At 40.7% G+C, this 22,792-nt stretch overlaps 1 protein-coding gene across 3 annotated transcripts in view; it reads right to left on the bottom strand.

Moving 5' to 3' along the window:
• The window catches only part of POLA1 (DNA polymerase alpha 1, catalytic subunit), a 310,773-nt gene extending 288,289 nt beyond the window's left edge, over positions 1-22,484 (bottom strand). For all 3 annotated transcript variants that reach the window (XR_011998276.1, XM_025997428.2, XM_072744505.1), the window contains exons 1-10: positions 22,160-22,484; positions 17,102-17,226; positions 14,403-14,499; positions 13,313-13,393; positions 5,734-5,849; positions 5,026-5,088; positions 4,061-4,153; positions 3,543-3,630; positions 3,048-3,249; positions 2,780-2,958 (exon numbers count right to left, since the gene is read on the bottom strand). Coding sequence is in view for 2 of the 3 variants with exons in the window: in XM_025997428.2 (XP_025853213.1) it covers positions 2,780-2,958; positions 3,048-3,249; positions 3,543-3,630; positions 4,061-4,153; positions 5,026-5,088; positions 5,734-5,849; positions 13,313-13,393; positions 14,403-14,499; positions 17,102-17,226; positions 22,160-22,202 (1,087 nt within the window). In the remaining variant the exon portion in view is untranslated. The remainder of the gene's footprint in view (positions 1-2,779; positions 2,959-3,047; positions 3,250-3,542; positions 3,631-4,060; positions 4,154-5,025; positions 5,089-5,733; positions 5,850-13,312; positions 13,394-14,402; positions 14,500-17,101; positions 17,227-22,159) is intronic.
• Between the last annotated feature and the right edge of the window lie 308 nt (positions 22,485-22,792).

The raw sequence follows: 22,792 nt of genomic DNA, 5'->3' as shown, positions 1-22,792 counted from the left end.
AAAGGGTATGATGGGGTATCAGGGCAAGGGCCCTTAGGCCAATCTGGAGCATCAGGAAAACTTCCAGGACATGACACATTCCATGTGAGGGCATTCCAGTCAAACACAATGAGTAAAGGGACATGGCATAAAGAGCAGCAGGTATATGCGCAGAGCTATCTCTAGAACACAAAAGTCATACACAGCAGGTATCAGAAGCCTTGCTAAAGAACTTGAACTTTTAGGTTGCAGGCAGTAGCTATTGATGAGTTGTTTTTTTTAAACGAGAAAATGATGTAGTCAGCGCTACCCTTCTGAGCAATCCCTCTGACCACAATGTAGCGGATGACAGCTGAGGGATTCCCTCAGGAAGCTGGTGCAATGGTTTCAGTAGGCAAGAAGGGATCAGAGGTGGAAGCTGCAAGCAGAGAGAGAAGACAGCTTTTCTACTTTAGGAGACGAAAATTAACAAGACTTGCCGAAGAATGTGAAGGAAAGGGGCACTCAAGGCTTGCTCCCAATTTTCTGGTTTTGATAAGACCATTAACAAAGACAGGGAACGAAATTCAGCATCAAGTGAAAACAGTCAAGGGAAGGGCAGCCCCACCACTCCAGCAAGCCCCACAGTGTTGTTCTGCTCCAGGGAGCTTAAAACACATAAAGCACATGTGAAAATGATATCCCCTGCCCTGGGTGGCTCAGCGGTTTCGTGCCTGCCTTTGGCCCAGGGCACGATCCTCGAGTCCCAGGATTGAGTCCCGCGTCGGGCTCCCAGCATGGAGCCTGCTTCTCCCTCTGCCTGTGTCTCTCCCTCTGCCTGTGTCTCTGCCTCTCAGCCTCTCTCTCTCTCTGTCTATCATAAATAAATAAAAATAAATCTTTTAAAAAAAATTGTATCCCCTGAAGCCATACAACCGGGCAGGCCTGGGTCTCGGCAATGGATGGGAAATACTTGTTCAGCCTCACACAATCCCACCAGTCTACCTTCCACCGGTGAATAACAAAGACGTATCCAAAGAGATGAGAAGGTCTAACCAAATTATCTTGTCTTGTAGATACCATTTCTAAGATGGCTTATTCTTTACCTAAGAAACTAACACATGGCAGTTGGCTACTCAAATGGCTGCGCAGAAGTTTCCTGTGCCTTTGATATGCTGAAGCCTATTAATGCTTCTGCCTTCCCTTCAGGGAGATGGTAACAACTTTCCAGTTAAGGTCAATGCCTGATTATCTTTAAGGTAAATCCGGCCTTCAAGTCTGATGGTTAATACTTAGTCTTCTTACTCATTGCTTGTTTTACTAATACCCTATTTTGCAGCCTCCAGGAAACCGCTTGGAGAAATTACACAGTTCCATCTACCCGCACACCCAGACACAGATCTGAATAAAGGCAACTGTTTCAGGATACGTATGCTATTTTTGTATGAATCGGACATACCTTGGAATGCCCAGCCTGTGGTGAAGAAGGGCTCAAGGAGTACAAAAGGAAACAAGAGAGCCTCCTGGCTTATCTCTGAGTCAGAATTCACATTTTTCAGTTCACTGAGAGGAGGACCTGGGAGTCATCCCTGATTCCTCCTGTGAGCCCCCACATCAATCCACTGACAGGTTCATGTCAAAATACATGTGAGATGCATCCGCTTCTCTCCTTCTCCACAGCCACCACTAGGCCAAGTAACTGGCATACCTGCCCTGAACAGCTTGATCTCCAGGGCTTCCCCACTACCTCGGTTCCAGTCTCCCCCTCTCCCCACACACACTGTTCTCCACACAAACCAGAAGGCTCTTGTTAAACTGTAAACCCAACCATACGACCACCACCCCCACTCCACCAGCACTTAAAATCCTCCACCACTTCCCACTCTGCGCTGGGAGTAAGAGCTAAATTCCTCAATATGGCTTTCAAGGTCCTTCGTTATCTGCACTTTGCCTTTGTCTCCAACCTCATTTTCTATCGATCTTGTCCTGTGATTACCATGCTACAACTGCATCGGCCTCCTTTCTCTACAGCTTCTGTGCTCACCAGTTCCTCAGGCTGAAAGGTTTCTTTCCTCAGCTAAGCATGTGCCTCAAATCTCAGCCCAATGGTGATCTCAGACAGACCTTCCTCGGCCATCCCCCACCTAAATGCCTTCACACCATTTATGAACTTCCCTCATTTATCGCCCATTTTTCCGCCACCCACTCCCACCCCACAAGAGTGTAAGCTCCATCAGGATCAGGAATTTGTCTGGCTTGTTCGCACCATCTCAGTGCCTGGCACACAATAGGGGTTCAATTTGCCGAATAAAGAAACAAACTAAGGACTGATTCTGTTTAAAATAAAGCACATAACTACAACTTTAGATACATCGAAGGGGAACTACAAGTACACATTCCAAAATCGCATATAACTGGTTTATGGAAAAAACATTTTTTTAAAGATTTTATTTATTCATGAGAGAGAGAGAGAGAGAGAGAGAGAGAGAGAGGCACAGGCAGAGGGAGAAGCAGGCTCCATGCAGGGAGCCCGACGTGGAACTCGATCCTGGGTCTCCAGGATCACGCCCTGAGCCAAAGGCAGGCACTAACCGCTGAGCCACTCAGGGATCCCCCCCAGAAAAAAACATTTTTAAGGATTATTCATCCTTAAAAGCTCCTATCATCCGGGCTTGCCCACACACCTTACAGTGAATGAATGGTGCTCTCTTACTACACAGGTATGTGAGGACAGAGCCTTTGCCAATTATAATCACTAAAGCACTCAAGGGAAAGACACTATTCTGTATTAAAGACATATAGTTATCCTACATATGATTACCTGGTTGGCTGTACTGATCTTCATAAGCATCCAGCCAATAAAAATGAAACACTTGCTCCTCATCTGTCCCTTTCACCAGGGGGAGGTGACTGGAATCCACTTGGACTTCCTGGGCTGAGAAACTGCTGTCATCTTCCTGATCAATGTCCCAACAAGACACATCTGGGAGAAAACTTCCTCTGCAGAAATTACATTTTGAAAACCTTTCAAAAATCCAACTGAGTAATTTGTAGTGTTACTTGCCAGAAAAGTCATAAAATGCTCTTACAAGTAGGACGTGGTCCCTTTCCCAGGATCTGCCTCATGCTTCACCCCCTCTGCTGGCTCACTCTCTTGGTGCCAAGTCTTGACAGCCACAGGCTCCACATCCACTTCCTCAGCCTCCATGGGCTCATCAAAGTCACCATCTTCAAAATCCATTGCTCCTGAGTCCTCTTTGTCATCTATACACAACGCTGGCACCGGCTCTCCTGTAGGCGTCATCACATATTCCCATCATGTACTGCTGCCATGGAACACAAAGGACTCCCCAGCACAGCAACAGCAGCCTACTCTTTTTCCCACACTGCATTTGCATTTCTCTTCAATCTCAAATTGGATGTTTTTTAACTTTTATTGCTAGGGATTCAAGTCTTTAACAATTAAACCTGCTATCAGAATACCTTCATAATCACCTCCACTTCCTTTTTCACGGGGCCTCCATTTCTGACAGCATTTTGCAACTGTTCAACATCCTTGCAGGTCTGCCTGACATCAGACTTACCAGCAAATTCAGCACATTTTACAGGAACTGGAGTTAATGGAGGCTCCTTCCTTGAGACAGGGGAAGCAGTCTTTCCTGAAGGAACTGCCTGTAAATATTTTTAAATGTTCAGTCAGTTAGCTCTGCGTATCAGAAAATATCCAAGTGTCCTACCCTGACCAGAGAAAATGACAGTTTCCCATTTATACAACAATTCTATGTATTATTAATGTAACGGCTTCCATTATTTTACTGTTACCTATGTTTACAAAAAAATACTTGTTTCCAGGAAGAAAATTATTGCATTTAGCACAGCTGTAATGCCTATAATAAACACATACTAGTAACTAAAAACTTACTATGAAAAAACCAGGCACATGCTATTTTTGAAATACATGAAACTATATAATGCAACGAGAGTCCTAATTTAAAACAAAAATCAAGAACAAATTCAAAAGCATTTCCCTCATATAGAAAAGCAACAAAGTAAGTTTTAAGCAATAATATAAATCAAGATTGAAAGTATCTCCACACACTACCTTGGGGGTGTGCACAGAGAAAGGATTCAGTGAAGCTCCAATGGATCTTTTCTTCTTTGGTATCATTATAGGTGGTGGAGTTACTGGAGGTTTCTAAAAGGAGGAGTAAGACATTCCCTGCCATGCTTGGCTTACCACAAGACAGAAAAAGTACATTCTTCCCCCCACTGAAGCCCAATAAGCAAAGCATTTTTTTTTCCTTCCCGGCTCCCCCCACAGATCTATGCTCATGTACTGTAGTTACTATAGCAACAATACCACACTCACTAGAAAACCAGAATAGATATTAAATCCACCTCTCACCAATTTTTTCTTTTTACAACTTAACATACTTTTCCCCTATCCTTCCAAGATATTACATTTAAAAACTGTCAAGATAGAACTACACGGTGTTCATGTTAGTTGTTTTAATCAAGAGGTACTTAGAAAGAAACACACCTCTAAATGAGTTTAGTCTTCATGTGAAATACCCAACTGCAAATTCCCAGAGCAGCTGAGCCTTTCTGAGTTCTCTCAGGGACAGCTCACTGATTCTTCCTTCACCCCCCCCTCTGAATTCAAGATGAGGATCTCATGCCTGATTGTGCAGACTGACAGGTTTCCATCTATTTCGGGAACATACACTGCAGCAACACAAGCAGTGTGCATTCCCAGAACTGACTCATGTGTGTATTCTTACTGCTTCAAACACATCCCCACGCAGCCCTGTCAACATAATTGCATAGGTTGTAACAGCTGGAAACTACTCACCTAAAGTGGTAAGAAACCAATTTGGAGAGGTGTCTCTTTGGGGGGGAAGGTTGTGGGTTTTCTTTTTTTTTTTTTTTTTTTTTTTTTTTTTTGGGTTTTCTTTTTTTTGGTGTGTGTGGTAGTATTGTCATCGAGTTTTTTTTAATATTCTAACAGCCATCCGTTTAATAAAATTACTGAATTGTTTCTTTGACAACTCTCAGAACATGACTTACCTCAGTGTTCAGATCTTGTAGAATGTCACCTAGCAGATCATCCTTGGACAAGTCTACAGCTTTCTGGAAATTATAAAGAGAGGCAGAATGAGAAAGCCCTGAACCTCATGTTTGCACCCAGACCATGTGTCTGTTAAAGAACCCAACCAGTTAGTCCTTGCCTCTTCAGTCCTAAGTGTGAATCTACTGTTCACATATCTTAACAGCCACCTGTGTACATGTAACTCCTAAACCTAAGGCTCCCATCCTGTTTTTACCCTCATTCCATGATCCTCCTGCTAATCAATGAAACACACTCGTTATCCTTTAGGTTTTCATTCACTTTTCTATCTCCAAGTTCCAAACAATGAGGTGCCTAAATTCATCTAGAAATCTACATCCATCCACCTTCATGACTGAAATCAGGAAAACACAATTGAAATATCTGAGCTCAAATACACTGAGCACCTATTGTCTGTACAAATACTAAATTTACTTCTCAAAGGAAAAGACAAAATATAAAAACTCACAAAACAGAAATGCCTGAGTGGCTCAGTGGTTGAGCATCTATCTGCCTTTGGCTCAGGGCGTGATCCCGCTCTGGGGATTGAGTCCCATGTCAGGCTCCTGTGAGGAGCCTGCTTTTCTCTCTGCCTATCTCTTTGTGTCTCTCATGAATAAATAAATAAAATCTTTTTTTTAAAAAAGAAAGAAAATCATTAAACTCACATCTGTAGTCTTCTTCCCAGCACTAGCAATGAACATTGACTTGATATTGTTTGGTTTTGTCACTGCAGCCTTCTTTACATTCCTCCTGTCTTTGGTACGTGCTTTATCATCTTTTCCTGTTGGAATATAACTTATTTATAAACACGTACCAGCACAAATCATTATGGAAAACTAAAAGCCAAGTCACCTGCTGTCTGTACAGGAGTCTGTATAGGAGAATGAGAAAAAAGACAAAGAATTCAAAACATAAAAATATTTCTATTTTTTTTATCCATGGTAGACAGGGAAGAATCTTGAAAAACAGCTCAATTCAGGAGAACTTAAGCTAAATGTTATTATAAAAACTGATGACTGGGCACCTGACTGGTGAAGTTGGTGGAACATGAGACTCTTGATCTCCAGGATGTAAGTTTGAGCCCCAAGTTGGGTGTAAAGATTATTAAAAATAAAATCTTTTATTTTTTAAAAGATTTTTATTTATTGATTTGGCAGAGAGAGAGAAAGAACGCACGAGCAGGCAGAGTGGTAGGCAGAGGGAGAGGGAGAGAAGCAGGCTCTGAGCAGGTAGCCTGACGCAGGGCTCGATTCCAGGACCCTGGGATCATGACCTGAGCCGAAGGCAGATGCTCAACTGAATGAGCCACCCAGTTGCCCCCAAAATAAAATCTTTTAAAAATGATGAAATGGGGCACCTGGGTGGCTCAGTGGTTGAGTGTCTGCCTTTGGCTCAGGTTGTGATCCCAGGGTCCTGGGATCAAGTCCTGCATCACGCTCCCTGTGGGGAGCCTGCCTCTCCCTCTGCCTATGTCTCTGCCTCTCCCTCTGTGTCTCTCATGAATAAATAAATAAAATCTTTTTTAAAATGATGAAATACTAGTTAAGTATCAGAATAAGTTATTAAGTAGGACTGTTTAATGGCTATTATTAGTGAGAATAAAACTTTCTAAAAGGTGGGACTTGTTTTCTAACAGAAATAAAATGATCAAGCTCATCTGGAACCAAGGGATTAGTCTAGCAGCCTTTAGGAGATCAACTTTTTAGTGCTATCCTGAATCTGGCAGGAAAACTATGAAGAAATAGGATTATCAGTCATGGTAGTATAACATCCTAATTTCCATCTTCTGGGACCAGCAACCACATACACAGTATGTTGTAACAATACTAAATGGCACAGACATCTGCTCAGTAAAGAACATCTTGTGCCATGTTTTTTCTCATGGCCATGTGTAAATCACCTACAAACTCTTCTAATACTGTCAGTTTTACTCTCTCTGATTCATTCCAAAGAAATCTCTACCTCAAAAAGATCTTGAATAAATAGTTTATATAGTGTGGTAGTGGCTAATACTACTCAAACCAGACAAAAGAGAGAACTGAATCCAGAAAAGATTGAATTACTTACAGAATTTATTTATTTATTTATTTATTTATTTATTACAGAATTTAGCACATAATAAGGGTGGCATAGCATCTCATATCACTGGGTAGAAGATGGACTTTTTTTAAAAAAATGACAAATGTCTACTACTTTTTTTTAAAGATTTCATTTGAGAGAAAGAGAGAGAACATGAGTGGGGGTGGGGAGAGGGAGAAGGAGACTCCCTGCTGAGCAAGAAGGCCGACCCAGGGCTCAATCCCATGACCCCAGGACCAGGACCTGAGCCAAAGGCAGACACCTGACTGAGCCACACAGGCACCCCGAAGATGAACTTTTTAATAAGGGGTGTTGGCTACCTATCTGTCAAGAAGTCAGTCAATATAAACACCAAATAAATCACCGATCAAAAATTTTTTAATGAAAATATGGAAGACTTTAATAAAAAGGCAAGTTCTGGGGCATCTGGGTGGCTCAGTTAAGCCTCTCACTCTTGGTTTTGGCTCAGGTCATTATCTCAGGGTTTTGAGATCAAGCCCCATGTCAAGTTCTGTACTAGGCATGGAACTTGCTTAAGATTCATTCTCTCTCTCTCTCTCTCTCTCTCTCTCTCTCTCTCTCTCCCCCTCTGCCTCTCTCCCTCTTGCTCTCTTTCCCTGCTTCCATCTCTTAAAAAAAAAAAAAAAGGCAAGTTCCTTTGCAACCGGGTACGGGAAAAGTCTTTCTAACTGATTCAAAATGCATCTGCAAGAAAACAAAACTGATATATTCAATTAAAACAGAAACAACTTAAATACAAAACATGAGAAAATTTTTACAGTATTTTGCAGATAAAGGACCAATCTCTCTGATAAAAAAAGAGGGCGCTGGTATTTAAAAAGCCCCAAAACCCAAAAGGAATGTGCACAATAAAAACATACATACAGTTCACATAAAAAATATACAAGCACCTATTAAGTTTTATGAAAAGATGCTCAACTTCATGTGTAAAAGAAATGCCAATGAAAACCACACTGAGATGTCATTTTTCACGTATCAGAGTGGCAAAAATCCAAGAACTTCACAAGGCACTCTGCTGGTAAGGCCATAGGAGTATAAATTATTAGGACATGCGAACTCACATTGATCATTGGAGTGTAAGATGGGACAAAAACTATAGTAATATCTCATAAAACTTCATGTACATTTTACTCTCTGAGCCAACAATCCTCCTCCTAGGAATTTTCTGAGGAAAGCACCATATGCACTAAGTTATTAAATGCAGAATTATTTGTAAAAGCAAATTACTGAAAATCTACTTGACAACTCAGTGAAACCATTTGAATACACCATCATCATACATTTATACAGTAAAATACTATGCAACTATATTAGAAACAAGTAAAAAAGAAAAAAGATCTTTAGGTGATAATATGGAATCATTTTCAGGATATCTTGTTAATTAAAAAAAAACACAAAAGACTTGAGGGATCCCTGGGTGGCGCAGCGGTTTGGCGCCTGCCTTTGGCCCAGGGCGCGATCCTGGAGACCCGGGATCGAGTCCCACGTCGGGCTCCCGGTGCATGGAGCCTGCTTCTCCCTCCGCCTGTGTCTCTGCCTCTCTCTCTCTCTGTGACTATCATAAATAAATAAAAATTTAAAAAAAAAAAAACACAAAGTACAAAAGCTTCTATAGAAAAATATCTTTTGTGTGAGGAAAAAAGTAAAAAAAATATATACACATAATTACATTCATGGGTAGGTACTCAAAAGAACTGAAAACAGAGGTGTTCAAACAAAACTTGCAAGCAAATGTTTATAGCAGCACTATTCACAAAAACCAGAAGGTGGAAACATCCCAAATTCCATCATCAAATAAATGGATAAACAGTATGTGGTCTATCCATGCAACAGAATATTATTCAGCCACAAAAAGGAATGAAGTACTAATACATGCTACAACACATGGGAAACCTTGAAAACATCATGCTAAACAAAAGGAGCCAGACACAAATGGTCACATATTTTATCATTCCATTTACCTGAAATATTCAAAATAGGCAAATCCATAGAGACGGAAAGACTAGTAGTTGTCAGGGGATAGGGGAAGGAAGACTGGGGAGTGACTGCCTAATGGATATCCACTCAGGGTGATAAAAATGTTCTGAAATTAGATAATGGTTATGGCTACAAACACTGCTAATATATTAAATGTCACTGATGATAAACGGTATGTGTATTTAGCCACAATAAAAAGGGCACCTTTTTCCATGTGCCTAAAAATAAAAAAATTGTAGGACGTTTGTGAAAAATATAGGACAGGAAATAATTTTTTATTGAGATCATCTGGCAGTTTGAAAACAATATAATTAATGGCCAAAATGTTTTAGAATACAAAATACACATCCTAATACAGGGTATCAAAAGAGAAGGTCAATAAGGTTTGAAATAGCCAGGAAGGTTTCATAAGCAGGCTTTAATCTCACCATTGTAGGTTAGTAGTATCTAGAGAAAAGGACAAAAAGAAACATAGAAAATAGGAGTCAACATCTGATGTAGAGTCTTCTACAATTTTAGTGCTTCTGTTTGTTTTATTCAGTTTCCTACTAATTTTTCATTAGGACTTAGTTAATATTGTCTCTATTTAAAAACATGTCAGGGATTGGAGCCACACCATAAAGAGTTGTCCTTTCACATCTATGCAAAACTGCACAATTTCTTCTAAGTCTTTAAAGTTGCTTGCAAAATTCCAGTTCCCTTCCTAGAATCTTGAGACCTTTTTGGGCTCCCCTGAGGGACACTGAAACAGTGGGAATTTGTGGGTGAATGGTGGCAAAGCATGGAAAAAGACTTCTAAGACTGGCTCTCCTCCAGAATGCCAAGTCATTCTCTTCACTGATGTATAACTGAGAAGAGATAACAAGATGACAGTGGAAATACAAAGATGGCTCATATAGTCAACAAATGCTACATATTTTCTCTGTACTTGCTACTGTGACTGGCACTGAGATGACTAGCACATGGGTCCTTTTCTCAAGAACCTTCTTGTCCAGTGCAACCTAACTTATAGCCAACAAAAGTAATGTCCAGGTAAGTGATAGTATATCATTCAAAATGATACAGGTAATGAACAAAATAACCAGAACTCAAATAAAGGCCTCCTCAGTTCGGGGAGATAAAAAAAAAAAAACACAGGTTCCTTTCATTTTCTTCTTCATGGACACACACAAACTAGGAATATGCAATCAGCCACATTGCAACCAAACAGTACCACTGTATAGAGTTCCTATGTTAACACAGGTTGGCAGAAACAAAAAAGACAATCCCCATATTCTAACTTAACTAATGAATGAATAAATAACATCTCACATATAAAAAATACACACATCCTTTTTTTTTTTGTAAAAGGAAAAACACGAAGTATAATCAGAAACTATTAAAAATGGTTACCTATGGAAATGGGTAGAAACAAAGTAGAAAGCACAGGGATGAGAATAAGATTTACCTTAATCTCTATCATTTTGATTTTGAAATCATAAAAATGATCTACAATATTCAGAAAATAAAATTAAAACGGAAGGATTTTTTAAAACCATAATTTGAATACAAACACAAACGAACCTATGGAGTAAACTGATAAAATAGCACAGCATACCAAAAAAATTACTTCACACACCTCCCAAACACAATTCTCTAACTATACACCTTTACCAAGATACATGGGAACAAAACTGCAAAGAAATTAGAAAGTTCATTTAGAAAGGTTGTCAGTAGACATGTTGGTTTAGTAGTTCTAAAACTTCTAAAATTATTTTGTGTCTATTTTAGAGGACAAGGGTTTTTTCACTAGGGTTGAAGGCAGATACAAATATAGAATTGGGTAAGATGAAGAAACCTGTGGTGCTATATTTGAATCAAAATATAAGTATGAAACCATGACATTTACATAAAATCTCTGAATTCTGATCACCAAAAGTGTGTAGAAACTGTTACACCCCAATAGCAATGAGTACCATCCATCTCCCACATCTGAATACCATTTCTCAATAAAGGAGCCGGGACTCTTGGGGGAAATGGTTGATTCCAGGTCTGGAACAGGACTACTTACAAGGGGAACCTGAAATACTTTTTTGGCCCAGGAAGCAAGGAAATGCTCAAAGACTGATGGGGTCCTGTCAAAAGGACACAGGAGGCAGCTCCAGAGGCTCCCACTGTCAATGTGGGATACTCTGAACCTCAAAAAGACAAATAGTAACAATGGATAATGAACTGTAACAGTAATTTTCAGTCCAGGAGTTTAAAGTGATCATTTTTAAAAGGAGAGAAAAAAATCATCAATAGATGCTGAAAGCACTGGGTGATAGCTGGTGAGAAAAAGATACACAGTCTCAAATTATCACCCATATTTACATTAATACAAAGGTGGAAACGTAGCTTTATAAGTTATCTAACATCATTTTAACCAAGAGATCAAACTTAGCACCACCAAAAATGAGACAAAGTGACCTTATATGCCCCTGAAATGATCAGTGGGAAAGACACAACTTCATCTATATCATATTTTTGTCAGGATCTTTAACCGGATTCTACACACCAAAAAGTAATCTGGCAAATCCCAGACTGTAGGACATTCAACACCATCAGCCTGGTCCCTTTAAAGAGGTCAAGGTCAGGCATCCCGGGTGGCTCAGCGGTTTAGCGGCACCTTCAGTCCAGGGCCTGATCCTGGAGACCGGGGATGGAGTCCCACGTCAGGCTCCCTGCATGGAGCCTGCTTCTCCCTCTGCCTGTGTCTCTGTCTCTCTCTGTCTCTCATGAATAAATTTAAAAAAATATTTAAAAAATAAATAAATAAAAATAAAGAGGTCAAGGTCATGAAAGACCACACACAGCCCGAGGGGGACGAGGAGAGGGATGGTGCTATTCTACACTAAATAAGACTCAAGAGACATAAAAACTAAAGTGGACTCTGCGTCTGAAAAAACAGCGATCATTTTGGGCTAATGGGAAATCTTAGCATGAACCAAGATATTAGATGACATTATGAGAATGGGACTGTGGCTAAGAAGACAAGCATCCTTGTTCTTAGGAGGTCACTGATAAAGCATACAGAGGGGAAGTGTCATGGTGTTTTCAACTTATTTTCAATAAGTTGACCTAAAATAAAGTCTGTGTGTATACAGTTGGGAAGGGGGGAAGAGAAAGAAAGTAAACAAATGTAGAAAACATTGAAAATCCACAATTAAAAAAAAAAAAAAAAAAAAAAAGAAAAAAAAAAAAGAAAATCCACAATTTAGGGTCCAGACTTTCTGAAGAGGGCAAGATAGCACAGATTTTAGGCTTCGTGGCCACACACATCTGTCTGGTGCTGTTGCATGTTCTTCTTTGCATTTTTCTCTTTTTAAAAATGAAAAAACCATTCTGAGCAGGGAGCTACACAGTAACTGACATGCTTTCCTTCTAGGGTAATGAAAATGTGAGACTGATTGTGGTGATGGCCACCCAACTCTGTGACTACAGCAAACACCATCGAAATGTACACTTTAAATAGGTGCATTGTATGGAATGTGAATTACAGCTCAATAAAGCTGTTTAAAATAAACTGGCTGTGAGTGGGCCAGAGTTTGCTGACCCACGATCTACACTTAGTGATAATAATGAAGTAAATCAAAAAAACAAATACTAAAGATAATTTCCCCTTCACATTTTACAGAAACTAAATCAGGCTTGTTTACTCAAAAAAAAAAATGTTTTGCCAATGATTATGTAGCTAAGAAAATCTAACCCATTCATTTATATCATTTTAAATTTTGATTAGACAAAGCAAGTTGATTACTAAACCTTATTATTGTACTGTACTACTATCAAAGAGCTAAAATTTTAAGTACATCAATTCAATAGGAATTAAAAGACATCACTTATCGCTGCAGCTCTCAAAATCAGCAAGTCTAAAATGACCACAGAACTAAAATCCAAAAATAAATAAAAGAGCAAACTCTTTGGATGATAGAGACATTAAACCTCATTTTGTGGTATTGTTTTTGCTTTTTACATTTAATTTTCTATGTAACTATGTTTTTCTCAGTATTAGGACATATTCTACACCTAAAAACAATTATGGTAAGTCCTTTTCCTTTAAAGGAAACTGGGCCAAAGTACTAAGTCATCTCAAATTGTGATTCTGTAAATCTCAAAATTGCATTCTTGAAAACAAAATATGGGTACCTTTCTCATGAGAATCAAGGGCATCGTCTTCAAGGTCATCATCAAAAATCTCTCGGCCATCTTCCACATAGCCAATACCATCTGCAGGAACAAATTTTTTTTAATTTTTTTTTATTGGAGTTCAATTTGCCAACATATAGCATAACATCCGGTGCTCATCCCGCCAAGTGCCCACGGAACAAAATTTAAAATGGGACCAAGTTTCTAAAAGTGGCCAGTATATTTTAGCCACAACAACAAAAACACCTCTTATACCTACTCAGATGTTCTCCTGGCTGTGCCATTTTTAAATGCAGCAGAATCCTGTTAAAACGGGTATCAGATGAAGCATAAGCATCTACACAGCAGGTCTGCTGTGTCAAAACCAAAGGATATATGCTATGCCCATCTAGGTGAGCTAGGGAAATGATCTGGCCCACAGCATCAAAGTCTGCCGCAACGGGATGCTTAACAGTAGTTTTATTCTACCCAAAGAATAAAAAGCAAAAGAATAGAGATTACACAGGCCTAGAAAAGCACTTCAGTCTATGAAGGAAAACTGGCAATAGAGCTGAGTCCAACTACAGAAATAGAAACAATTATGGTTACAGGTGCAGTCTATACCACTACCTGTGGTCTGCAGGAGCATGCCCAAGAAGTTACACCTGACAAGCAGGAACCAGTGAGCTTTCTACATGGATTATAAAAACATCAGGACCAGCCTCTGCTCTGTGCTTTTGACTGTCCAAGTTACTCTTCACACATATAGCTTCGTGTAATCATCACAGCCACTCTGTTCAATGGACAGTTTTCTCAACCCCACATCACCTGAGGATACCCCACAGGTATGTGGTTCCTCCCAATTACTATAGAGTCGTTTCCTGGAGGATTTACACTATATCCTGAGGTATGTGTCTGGATTCTCCAAAATACCCCAGAATAAAATTTCTATTGTATTCCCTCCACATTCTCAAATAATGTATTTGAGAAAAATCTGAACCAATATCATTTTAACAGTGTCGTACATCTGCTCATGCAAAGCAGCAACTCCACCACATGAGACTCGACAAAAACTAACATAATACTTAGAAGGGAATTTCTTCCCACATACCATCATCCACGATCCAGTCATCATCCTGGCGGGCCTGAACCAGCTTCGAATACTGTTCTTCATCAACTTCTTCATAAACACTTGTGAAGTCCTCAACCTGCAATCATACAAGTTTGAGAAAGCTTCAAAAGGAGTGAAAGTGTTAAACAATTCTGATGAAAAATTGTCAAATTGAAATGGGAATGGCAGCCTGAAGGAGTAGCTGCAACCATATCATGAGTTCTGACATTCAACACCACTACCGGGTTTTTCCTTAAATAGACATCAATTAACTTAGTATTCCTTTTAGGTGGGTGTTAACACAAGATATTAAATGATTCCATTAGCATAATATACTTGTCACACCATCAATTACTCATCTACTTCATAAAAAACAAACTGAATTATAGCCAATTCTTTGTTAGCTGCTTTGGGGATTATTCACTTTTAACTTCTAGACTGGTTTCTCCAATACTTAGCAAACCCACAAGGCATGCCAACCCCCTCTCCACTAGCTGATGTTGCCCTGCACACTGGCAATTTTAATAACAATTCAATCAACCAAATAGAGTTTAAAAGGAAACTCTGCCCCACCTATCCCCCTCCTCCAAATCAGCAAAACAAGTGCACTCTATATTCTATAGGTACACAGGAAATAATTTTTGAGTGATCCCTATTTGTATTACCACTGATCTCTTACCATTCTCAGGTCTTGAGACTGCAGAGACTGAAATGCTGAGCTATGTGAAGGGCAAGTCCTCTAATAACATGAGCTACCCAAACTTCCAGAGGGCCATTAACTACTGGCATGAATAGAGCAGACCACTTCACAGTTTAAGCAACAAGCAGGACAGAGGCACACCACCTCAGCTGCCGTAGTAATAGGCCATCAACTTGCCAACAGAGAATTTGGTGGGCCGCTTAGAACTCCTAGATACCCGATTAAAAATTCCCCCCTTCTCTCCAGAGTTCAAGTGGGTAAGGGATGAAGGAAATAACTCCAGCTGAAGAGCTAAGACTCTAGGAAAAATTGCTTGGACACAGAGCTTTGCGAACCCAATGGGCAGAGCTGACTGGACTCCTGCCACAGCTACAAGACTTATAACAATTACAGGATCAGGCTTAGTTTTCACCTGCTGCTTAAGCTGTTCTATAGCGATCACTGGCAAATGTTGATTCGGCCTTTCACCATTTGATAATAGAAACTACCTGCCCTACCAAATTAATTTTTTGACAACCCAAACACAAATGAGCCCAATTAATATTACTATACTGACCAATTTTCTTTTGGCAGAGGAAGTGAACTTGCAGGATTATATTTCTGTTTGTTGAAGTCAATTAGGCATACTTTGTCTCTTATTTAAGTAACTCACTTCTATACTATCAAAAAGATACCAGAAAACTACCTTAGAAAATCATTTTGAGTAAAAAGTCATTTTGACTCTATGTCAAAAAACTGTGCTACTGCTCAGCATGAACTCTTAGAGCCATGCAATTAACATGAGTGATTAAAGGGAAATCAGTCACATTGTGTCAACATCTGAAATGCCCCCACAGAACTCCTTTATAGGAGTACTTACATTAAAAATGCTTTATTCCTGCTTTACTATAATCCTTTTAGCAACCCTTTGTGATCTGGTTGACTCACTTAACTCGAGCAAATGATGCCAAATGACAAAAATCCTCTTCCACTTTCTTAATTGCACAACACAGTATAGGCCATGGTTAAATATGCATATTCTGAAGCCAGACTGCCTGTGCTCAAATCAAGGCTCTGCCACTGTGACCTCAGGATTCTCACCTATGAAATGCTGTTAATCACAGTATCTAACTTTTCATAATTATTGGAAAGATTAAATAAACATATTTGTAAAAGCACTTAGAACAGTGTTCAATAAAAAAGTACAGCAGTTGCTGTTATCATTTTTTTCTCATATTAATTAATCACTTTCTAGCCCTGAGGCAGCTGAGACACTCAAGGAACACATTGAAGGTGAAGCCAGACAATGCTGTATAGATGGTAACCACTCTGATTTTTTTGTTTTAGCTACAGGCCATAAATAGTGGTTAGAGGAAAATGGTCAAAAGGGCATCACATTCAATCTTACACACAGGACACAGCAGAAGTAAGACCCAAGTCCTCACCTGCCACAGATGAAATTAGGAAAAACAATTCCCTCCAAGAAGTCATGCTTAGCTAGAATGCTCAATATCTTAAAAGTAAAAGCATTTCTAAGTTCCCCCAACAAAGCTATGAAACTTACCACAGCTGCAGTGTGCTGTGTTTTTTAATATTTTATTTATTTGAGAGAGTGAGCAAGGGAAAGAGCGTGAGAGCAGAGGGATAAAGCAGAGGGAGAGGGAGAAAGCAGACTCTCCACTGGGCAGGGAGCCTGATGTGGGGCTCGATCCCAGGGTCCTAGGATCATGACCTGAGCTGAAAGCAGATGCTTAACAGACTAAGCCACACAGGCGCCCATGCAGTGTGCTTAATAAGGAAAAAAACAGCATCTGTAAAGTGCCTTACAGGAACTTAAAGAGCCAAGTAATTGCCAAAATGTGTAAATGTACTTCATGCCCACGCTTTTTCAATAGTAAGAAATTAACTATTGCAAGTACAACATATATTGGTATTTCTAATCAGTGACGAAGGGGACATAAAATACCTACAGGCTATGAATTAAATGAAGCAAAGGAGAAGAAAAAAAATGGTTACTTACTTCATATTTATACTTCTCACCAGCTTTAGCCCTTTTCAGTCTTTCTAGAGCTTCCTGGCGCCCTCTCTTTGATTTTTTTTCTCGCCGGGATCGAGAAGATACAAAACTCCCTGAATCTGACACAGCTGAAAAAAAAAGCCAAGTTTACATGAGATGTTACAAAATTGTCAGCCATCTTCTCTCAGGAACAGGAATGTTCCCAGTCAATAGTATCACAATTTCAATATTATAGAAATGATTAGTTTTCATACTGTAGATGGTTCATGAAGGACAAGTTCACACAGCTCCTGTGACTCCAGAAATTTTCTCTAAGACCCAGTTAAAACAACTGAAGCAACTGTTACTTTTTTACTCCAAAAAGAGGAAAATTTCAAAATCAACTGGTATCTTACAGAGACAATAGAGAAAGGAGATCAGCCATTAATCCATAACCTTTCCATTAGAAATGACAGGCCAAAAATTAAAAAAAAAAAAAAAAAAAAAGGGATCCCTGGGTGGCGCAGCGGTTTGGCGCCTGCCTTTGGCCCAGGGCGCGATCCTGGAGACCCGGGATCGAATCCCACATCGGGCTCCCGGTGCATGGAGCCTGCTTCTCCCTCCGCCTGTGTCTCTGCCTCTCTCTCTCTCTCTCTGTGACTATCATAAATAAATAAAAAAAATTAAAAAAAAAAAAGAAATGACAGGCCATAAATAGAGTTATAAAAGGACAATTCATTTTGTGTTCTATTAATCAACATTTGAAAGGCTTTAAAGGAGCACCTGCTCTTTGTAAAGTACTAGTCTCTCTGAAAGACAAAAAGATTCTGTACTCACAGAACTTACCATCTAAAATGGGAAATTAGTAACTAACTCAAAAACAATCTTTAGAATACATGCCCTAACAGAGGTTCAGATGAAGTATTTGGAATTTCAAAGCAGGGATAAAGTGGGTGGTTGGAAGAATATAACACACAGGGCTCTGAAGAGATTCTTGATTCCTTCACTGATTTCCAGGCCTCATTCACTTGGTTAGGACATAGGGTGATAGTGCAAAATTACAAAGATTAAAATGTATTTTGTCAAAAATTACTGGAATACCAGAATGCCTCAGTGTTCATTCAACTTTTGAAGTAATCATGCTTTTGGTCATTAGGAACTGACCACCACACATATATACTGAAAACAGTTCATGCACAAAATTGAGAGTCGTTTACCAGATGATGAATAATCAAGTCAAGTGAGACCATGCTGCTTGCCAGCCATGAGTTTTGGCTTAGCATGATCGCCATCTGAGTCTGTGAAGTTCAATATTTTATTGTATTTGGTGCTAATTATTTCATAAAAAGAAGGAGGCACAGAAAAGAAGGATTGATAAGATGCATCCTAAAAGCTCCAACCCCTTTGGAATACTCATAACATTCAACTGATGGACAACGTGTTTGACTGAAATAGAAGATGCAATTTAAAGAACATGTACCAAATGCTGAAAATAAACTGTTGATAACTAAATCTTACAGGTGAAACATAGAGATCATTTTCCCCCCCTAGCTTTCTGGAAACAATCTCTCTTGAACATCTCAGTCTATTGTTTGACTTTCGTATTTGACTTGTAAATCCATTTTCAGAAAGGCATTAAGTAAAAATTAAGGAATGCATGTCCTTAAAGATGACAGCCACAAAATCTTGGGTGTCACTCAAATGATTTCAAAAAATCACAAGCAGGTCTACAAGAAAAGGTTAAGGGGATTACTGGACATGACTACTGAGACAGTGAAAAGCTGGCCTCAGTATATTCCCTTAAAGATGCCATTGACTCCTTAATAGACTCTCTTGACAAAATTTATAGTTCTTCAAATGGACTTACTTCACAGGCAACAATGTACCATTCTACAGGTTTCTTTCCTACAATTACAGAAAGGAAGAGTTGCCTGCCCTCAAGGGGGCTCCCAGTCAAATAAAGCAAAAGGAGCTGAGGCTCCCACCATCATACAGACATGGTGCCATAGAAGAGGCAAGGACAAGGTACTGAGGAAACACAACAAAGAACGCTGCTAACTTTGAGAAATTCACAGAAGGCTTCACAGGGAAGGTGTCCAACACAGATCCAGAAAGACCATTAGAATTTTGCCACCAGAATATAGGGTGGAAAGGGGCAGAAGCACACAAAAAAGCATAAGCCTGATTACAAAGGGATGAAACTACAAGGTGTATTCAGAAACCAAGAGGAAGTGGGTATGGGAGGTAAATCTTACATGAGTGTAGAGTGGGAGAATAGGAGATTAGGGAGAAGCAACACAATCCGGCTCTACCACTTACTGGGTGACATGAGACCACCAGTTAACATCTCTGAGCTGTAGTGACCAGGTGCCTTCACGTTGTTTTTTAAGCTGCCTGGCACCTGAACTTGTCTGTGAAATCCCCTCCTTATAAACCTTGATGGGATGCAGAGCCCAAGTCCCACTAGAGAAGTTGAAAAAGCAGATGCTCTTTCCCACATACGCTTGTAGCAAGGGCATGAACATATAAAACAGGCTCTATCAAGTAGGAATACCTGCTCAGACTTTAAATCAGAAGCTAGTGTCAGAAGGAAAGTGGATGGGCTAATGGAAGATTCTAGAAATAGCAACAGCTGCAAGAGGATTACTTGGGGTCACTCAGCCAGCAATGTCCCAAGATACAAACTATAACATCAAGTACTTGGCCATGGCTGACAATGACCTCCTCACTAGACCAGTTCTGTGGCACAACTTTATTTTTTATTTTTTTTAATTTTTATTTATTTATGATAGTCATACAGAGAGAGAGAGAGAGAGAGAGAGAGAGAGGCAGAGACACAGGCAGAGGGAGAAGCAGGCTCCATGCACCGGGAGCCCGACGTGGGATTCGATCCCGGGTCTCCAGGATCGCGCCCTGTGCCAAAGGCAGGCGCCAAACCGCTGCGCCACCCAGGGATCCCCTGTGGCACAACTTTAATTACCATTCCTGGCTAAGCAGCCCCCCGAAGTGATTCTCAAGTCCACCTGGAGTTTCTGTGACCACCACAGTATCCTTCTAATCCCTAAAATACTTAAATTCCTCTTTTTCTATTTACATCAGCTAGAGTTGGCTCCTGAGGGTTAGACCAAAGGACTCGCAGTAATGCAGAGCCTCAGGATTCTCATCTGTGAAATGGGGATAATCGTGTCTGCTTCATAAAGTTGTTAAGGATTAAATGAAGGACCTTGGCTTATTTTGTACTCAGCAATATAGGATCTCGTTTCATGTTTGTGTATGTGTGTACAGACGTAGGGCAGACACACACACACACACAGCGCGCACACAACACACCCAGAAGTACCACGGTCTAGCTTTAGAAAGCAAAAATAAAGTTAAGTGGTTTTCTCAGAGAAGCCTCAATATAGCACCACATGCAATTAGCTCTTTACCATCTCAACTCCAGGAAGACAAGACTATGTCCAGCTTACCTACCATTTAATGCCTATACCTAGCAGGTACATAGTAAATATTTGCTGAATGAACAAATGAATAAACCACTATACCTGCTTTTTAAAAATCATTAAACTCTCCCTGATCCTTTTTTATATGTAATAATAGGTAGTTACAGACCTTTCAACTTTTCACTGCCATTGTCAAGGTACCCCACACCTTCTAATACTTAAGAGGAAAAAAGACCTAGAATTTCCTTCTTGGAATGTGTCCAATGCTTCGTGTAGATAAGTTAACAACGACAAAAAGGCATGAAAAAATCCACTACAAAACTTTAAATATTCAGTTCAAAATTACCATCTGAAGTACCCGCATTCTCCCCCAAAGCAGACAGACACTAGCGTGCAAAAGTCTTTCAGGTAACAATCTTTCTGCTCTAAGGGAAAAATTCCAGTCACAAGTCTCTAGCAACTACTTAATCAACACCATGACTTAAGAGGGGACTCAAGATTACACAGCATCTTCCAAAGAGTGATTTCTTGATGTTCACAGATGACGTACAGTTTTTATGGTGAAGAAAGAAACCGTAGTGGCAAATCACTGATGGAGGGCTGCAGAGACTGTTCATATACTCACAACCTACATCCCATTTGTAATCCAGGGTAGACGACTCTCCAAAACAAATTGTCTTAAAAACGAAAGGCTGGAGCAAATTGGTATCTGTGATTCACAACTAGGTGAATGCAAAGGAAACTGATTAGAAGGCAAGTTCTCATTAATGGAGATGTATCTGGGTGACAGGAGATGTACCCTGAACTAAGAAAGTGAAGCATCTGAATTTAAACCAGACATTCACTGAAGTCACACTTTACTTGAACATAGTCCAAAAATCAGAAATCAAAGCCATTTACATTTTTGTATTCTATTTTTGGAAATAAAAGATTACTACTGAAAACGGAGTCATATACAGGGCATTTCAAATGCTGCTGAGCTGATTCGATTTTTTTTTCGGGGGGGGGGGGACTTCACCAAAGATGACTAGATTGTGAACACTACTTCTATGCAGCACTTGGAAGAACTTTCCATAGAACTTGAGAGAAAAAAATTGTTAATGCATGAAGTAAAAACCCATTACCTAAAACAAGGCACATTTGTATTTTCTGGTGACAGCCCTTAGACTTTCTTTCCTGCTGAGTTAAAGTGTATAAACATTTCCCTGGGAGTTTTCATAGAAAGAGCTCACATTCGTTCGTGCTAGCCCTCAGGTAGATACTTTGAACTAAGAGTTGTTAGATACTTTGAACCAAGACTGTGCCCCATCGGGGTCAGTCTGATGCACGTGGAACGCACTCGCCAAAAGAAATAAAATGAAAATGCGGACTGGTGCGGAGAGCAGCTCTGACACAGGCCCTGCAAGGGATGCGCTCTGGTTTGCCAGGAGCAAACGGCCCTGCGAGGAAGCCCCACCCGACACAAGTGAGTCCCAGCCCGGGACTACCAAGGTCCGCGCCCAAAAGGACCCGTCAGGCGAACCAGACGAGCGCCCCCCCCCCCCCCAGTTAAAAAGACCTCTCCAGAGCCCTCACCACCCGCAATCACGCCACGGCCCCTGTATTCCCAACCCCGAACCCCGCACGCGGGGTCATCCCTCACCGCTCGACCCCAGGTCGCAGTCTTCGCCGTGTACCGGCGCCATGGTCCTGCAGGCTCCCGATTCCGCGCCAAGCAGCCCGAAACTGGCGCGGGGGCCGAGACAGGCGCCAGGCTGAAAGCCAATCAGAGGCTCCAGAGGCTGCGGACTTCCGCCCGGAAGGCCACTGACGTGCCGCGCCGCGCCGCGCCCCGCCCCCGGCCTTCCCGCGGACGCCAGTTTGGCGCCCTGTTATGACCCCTTAGGGAAAAGCTCGAGTGGAGGGGAGGCCGAGGAGAGCAGCAAAAAGAAGCGGCCGGGCGCTGGAAAGGAGCCGCGGGGAAGCTCGCTGCGCAGGCGCACCCACGCTGATGGGAAAAGACTTGGGATAGGGGCTTTCTGGTTCTGAGAGTTCCTTCTCTGAGAAAAAAGACGCGGGCGGGTAGGAGGATGGGCGTGGTTGGACCGTTTCCCCAGAGCCTTGGGAAAGCGACTGCCTCCTGCTGCGCGCTCTGAGTCTTGCCTGATAACTTTGCTTCTTAGCGTGTGAACACAGTCGCTGTGTGATTTATGGATATGTGTATTATAAATATATATATGTATATATATAAAGCACTATCATACCCAAATGACCAAAAAAAGCATATGGGGCCATC

This window comes from Vulpes vulpes, chromosome X, assembly GCF_048418805.1.
Source record: "Vulpes vulpes isolate BD-2025 chromosome X, VulVul3, whole genome shotgun sequence".
Classification (NCBI taxonomy): Eukaryota; Metazoa; Chordata; class Mammalia; order Carnivora; family Canidae; genus Vulpes; species Vulpes vulpes.
The sequence above is the reverse complement of the archived record's forward strand: the minus strand, read 5'-3'. Positions and strand labels throughout refer to the sequence as shown.